At 31.4% G+C, this 4749-nt stretch overlaps 1 protein-coding gene across 1 annotated transcript; it reads right to left on the reverse strand.

Moving 5' to 3' along the window:
* Nucleotides 1-842: 842 nt before the first annotated feature.
* On the reverse strand, nt 843-3851 carry LOC111641477 (uncharacterized protein DDB_G0284459-like). Its single transcript, XM_023387651.1, has 4 exons — nt 3394-3851; nt 1717-1955; nt 1249-1424; nt 843-1011 (listed from the first exon to the last, which is right to left on the reverse strand). The coding sequence occupies exons 1-4, from the start codon at nt 3849-3851 to the stop codon at nt 862-864; spliced, it is 1023 nt and encodes a 340-aa protein (XP_023243419.1). The 3' UTR covers nt 843-861.
* Nucleotides 3852-4749: the final 898 nt, after the last annotated feature.

Genomic DNA, 4749 nt, shown 5'->3' on the forward strand with positions numbered 1-4749 from the left:
AACAAATCATGGTTCTGTTTGGAAATGGGTAATTACTATATTAGTATGTAAAGCACCACTGGTGAGTGCTTCAATTTTACTGTTGATTTGCCTTGTTTATGAAGAGGAGAGATCTGGAATGGCAGTTGTAACATCTGTGAGCAAATCTATTGCAGGATAGCATATGATGCCTATATGTCTCACCATGACTGACCATATTGCTGTATGTAACCAAACAAGAGGTGGTTCTACAAGGTGTTAAAGGTTGTTTTAAATAGTCCCATTGTTCCACAGAAAACTGTTCCCTTCTTAAGATACTGTAATCACTTATTCCCATCATCATTGTATTCACACTAATAGTTTCATTTGATTCAAATGCCTTCTTCTTGATTCATAGCTTTTTTTTTTGTCATGAATTGTATCTTTATAATTAATTAGCTATATTATTAGCCCAATTGAAATCAGCAGTATTGTTTGTTTATTAGTTTATATAAATTTAACTATACACAAACACACAATTTTAGTTATTTGTACACACACACCTAAGAAAAATATTTTATAGTGTCATCATAAAGTCCCTTTGCAGTGGGCCACGTCCACATGGCTTGGCTGAATGGGCCCACCATAACTTTAACTCTTTTGATGCAAGGTCTACCTCTGACATCATTACTTTGTTCCTGGAAGCACCTCTCATTTCCCTGTCCACTGCAGAGAGACTTTACAATTGCATTCTATAAGATAGTCTATGATAATAAAACAAACATATACCTCGTATAAGTAAAATTTTAATTAGTATTAAAAAAGTATCATTTTCTTGTGATAGAAATATAATTATTAATCTAGTTTTATGATTTTTATAAATCTATAATTTTTTTTCTAAACCTACCTTTCCACATGTCTTAATTTAATGCTATTTATCCCTCTGAGTATTTCTGACATATCAGGCAAAGGTTTTTTATCATCTGATCCATTAACAGGTTTATCTTTTGTGCTAGTAATTTCTTTTGATTTCTTTTTTTCATTTAATTTCACCTAATAAATAAATATTATATTTTACAATTGCTAAATATTTCAAAATTATAGAGCTGAAGATATTTTAACACAGTAATGTAGAATATCAATTATTTAATCAAATCAAAATGTAAATTATTTCAATGTTAAAATCATTTTTAATTTTTGATAAACAATATATATATAATTAAATATTTAAAAAATTTGAAATCTATAGTTTTGTGCTTCATTTTTTATAATATTAAACAAGAATTATACCTTAGATAATTGACTTTTCAAGTGAAATTGCAATGGAGGAAGAGGAGGAGGCAGAGGATGTAATGATGATGGCATTGGAGGTGGAGGTGGAGGTGGAGGAGGAGGTGGTGGCAACGAGGGAAGTGAAGACGTCGACGGCATTGTTTTGGCGGCCGAGGAAGTTTTACAAAGTGAACCTAAGATTATTAATAAATACATTAGATTATTCTAAATCAAAATATAATTTTTATAATAATTTTAGATATAATAATTATATATTGGACAGACTTATTCCAAAAAGTTTTTTTTTTTCATTAAGTAACTTAAACAAAATAACTCCATAAAAACCTTTAACTTAAAAATATAAAGAAAGTTTATCATTTTGAAGAGCAAGATCTTCAAATTATATGTAAAAGTTTTAATTCTGAATTTTGTAAATAAGTAAATAAATAAATAAATCTAAGTTGAGAAATTATTGCTTCATCTTACTTTCTTGCGATATCACAATAGAAGCTATTTGCTGACGAAGAAGGGCTAATTCATCTTCTAATTGACATATCCTTATTAAGGCCGATTGATTCGACATTACATTTGCATTTTGTAAAAAACTGATAGGTGTACTTGATCTCGGCTCGGGTACTATAAAATCTTTACTACTTTCTGATTGAAGTAATGATTTCTTTTCATCACTACTTGTTGACTTTACATTAATAACACTAACATCAGTTCTAAATAAATTTACAAAAATAAATTTTTATAATTGAATTAAAATTTATAATTATAAACTACTTAAATTTAATTTTAAAATATCTGAATTATATCAAATCAAAATTAAAATGAAAGAAATCTAGAAACTTATTTTTAGCTGAAGTGATTTAAAGTATTTGATACTGGCAGTAAATATATATTATTATTTTGGATGGTAAATTTAGAAAATGTTTAAGAAAACTTATACTTTACAATTTGCTATTGCAATTAATTTTGGGCTTGCCAGACTTATGATAATATTCTTATCAGTCAGTTAAGTAACACAAGTAAATAAAATACAATCAGTAGAAATTCTGCTTTTATTAACTCTGATATTAAAAGAACACATTAAAACAATTAAAAATTTATTAATTGCAATTCTCCAGAGTTGTTTGCCTGCTACTTTTTGCAGTGTTACCTTTAATAGCAGAGATCATTTATGATTAACTTTTAAAGCATTTGTTAAGACTGGTCAAAAATCAGTGACTACATTCTTCAAGAGTTCAGATGAAGAGTTAGCTGTAACCAATAAGGAAATGTCATTTGTATTCTTTATCAACCACATGTTGAGACTGACAGTACAAAAATACAGCTTCAAAATACATATCTACTGAAAATTATGTTAACTATAATTGAAACTTTGATTATGATATGCTGATTATCTGTTGTACCTGAAGGTTTTATGGTTAACTATGAAACAAATTATATATGCAATACAAGGGAGCTAAACAGCCTAAATAATGGATAAATACATGGGGAAACAAATGCCACACTTCCAATTAAAGAGATAAACAATAACTGCTGGGTATGAAAATTAAATTATATATTAACTTATACAAAACATTGAGCTGCAAAACAAAAAACAAAGCTACACAAAAGGTAATCCATCCAAAAGGAATTTCACTTTTTTGTACTCTGTTAAGATCAATGGAGTTATGATTAGTATTTGTAAGAAAATATTTCTTGCATTGCATAGACTGCAAAATTCAAGGAAACAAATCCTATTAATTCAGAAACAAATCAAGGAAGGCAATATAGTTGCCAAATGTGAAGGCAAGGGAAAGCATAACGACAGACCAAATACTTTTTCTGAAGATCTCTGTGTGGGGTTTGGGGGCCGTAAAGATTTATTACGTACCTTTGTGGGTAAAGTCCTGCCACCAGGTGTGTTTTATCGGACACACCGCCATTTGAGATGAAATGGATGATTAAGGTGCGAGGGTAAGAGTCACTCCGAAGTCCAGGAATGAGCCTCTCAGGAGGAAGAATGCAGAGTCAGATATAACCAATTTAAGGACATTCATTAACATAAATGAAAGTTTAGAACATAATTATAAAACCCGATTTTGGAAATTTGCCTATTTTTATCTATACAACGAGGGGGTGCCTAACGGGGGTATTCAAACTTACACGACTCACAACATACCAGGTAAATAAGAGGTCTTCTCTTGTGATGTGGAGCTGACGGCCGAAACTGCGGAGGTTTCTGATGTTTGCTGCACTTCATCTTGTGCTTGCTTGTTTTTGAGTTGTACTCTCTTGAACAACTCTTGCTCTAGTGCTCGTCTGGTTTCACTCTCTGGATCTCTGTCTTTCTCTCTTGCTCTCTGTCTTTCTCTCTTGCTCTCTGGCTGTCTGATTGTGACTGCAACTCTGCAAGTGCTGTTCTGCCTCTCTCTCTCTAACTGCTTTCTGCAACATCTCTTTCTCTGACAGCATATGCAACTCATCGTACTTTCTCTGGCTGGACAGTGTCCCCAACTGCTGACTATCTCACTGTCTCTTTCTAACTGCCTTTCTCTGACTGGAGCTCTCCTTTTAAACCCTTCCAGCATGAGAAAGTTCATCATCAGGTAATGATTCATTGGCAGTGTCATCATTGTAGCTGAGTTGGTGTTTTCTTATTTGGTGATGATGTCAAGCTTTTGTAGAGTCATCTCTGAGTTGGTGTTTTCTCATCTGAGTTGACATGACTCATCTTTGCTCTTAGTTATTGTTCATTGATTGCTTTGACTAAGTTCTTCATTTAATATGTAAACATTGCCGAAAACAAGGGGATGCAATGTTCCCCATTTCTATATATATCTTTTATAATCTTTCATTATTTAATTGTTCCTTCCTCTTTTTCTTTGGCATGTTGTGAGATTTCTGATAGTTGGATAATAAACCGTTTTGTTCTAATTAATTTAAGTTGATATTAAAATTTGGAAAGGGGGACTCCCTAGGTTGGTAAAATAGGCTAATTTCCTCCTACAACTTTGATTGTTATTCAAGATACAGTTAAGGTTCATGCGAATACATAATTAAAAAATATATCAAGTAAATANAAAAGGTAATCCATCCAAAAGGAATTTCACTTTTTTGTACTCTGTTAAGATCAATGGAGTTATGATTAGTATTTGTAAGAAAATATTTCTTGCATTGCATAGACTGCAAAATTCAAGGAAACAAATCCTATTAATTCAGAAACAAATCAAGGAAGGCAATGTAGTTGCCAAATGTGAAGGCGAGGGAAAGCATAACGACAGATCAAATGCTTTTTCTGAAGATCTCAGATTGGCAAGAAACTTTATAATTTCCATTCTGAAATATAAGACACTGTAGTTGAAGTCAGAATCTTAATTGACAATATTTAGATTGTGATTGAACAATCAATCCTTTGTATTAAACAAAATATATACCCTAGTGTAAGATTAACCAAGCAGAGAAGATAAGTTTGGTCAGATTTTGACATTTATTTGCTGAACAATTCTGCATAGGATTTAAGATACCTAA

This window comes from Centruroides sculpturatus, unplaced genomic scaffold (assembly GCF_000671375.1).
Source record: "Centruroides sculpturatus isolate CEXI.00-Female unplaced genomic scaffold, Cexi_2.0 scaffold1476, whole genome shotgun sequence".
Classification (NCBI taxonomy): domain Eukaryota; kingdom Metazoa; phylum Arthropoda; class Arachnida; order Scorpiones; family Buthidae; genus Centruroides; species Centruroides sculpturatus.

Excerpts from the sequence above, each read along its gene's own strand:
- LOC111641477 (XM_023387651.1), bottom strand. The coding sequence starts at position 3,851 with ATGACACTGCCAATGAATCATTACCTGATGATGAACTTTCTCATGCTG. Across the intron at positions 1,956-3,393 it reads TCTTATTTACCTGGTATGTT|AACTGATGTTAGTGTTATTA; the intron begins GTGAGTCGTGTA and ends AAATTTATTTAG. Across the intron at positions 1,012-1,248 it reads TGAAAAGTCAATTATCTAAG|GTGAAATTAAATGAAAAAAA; the intron begins GTATAATTCTTG and ends TTTATTTATTAG.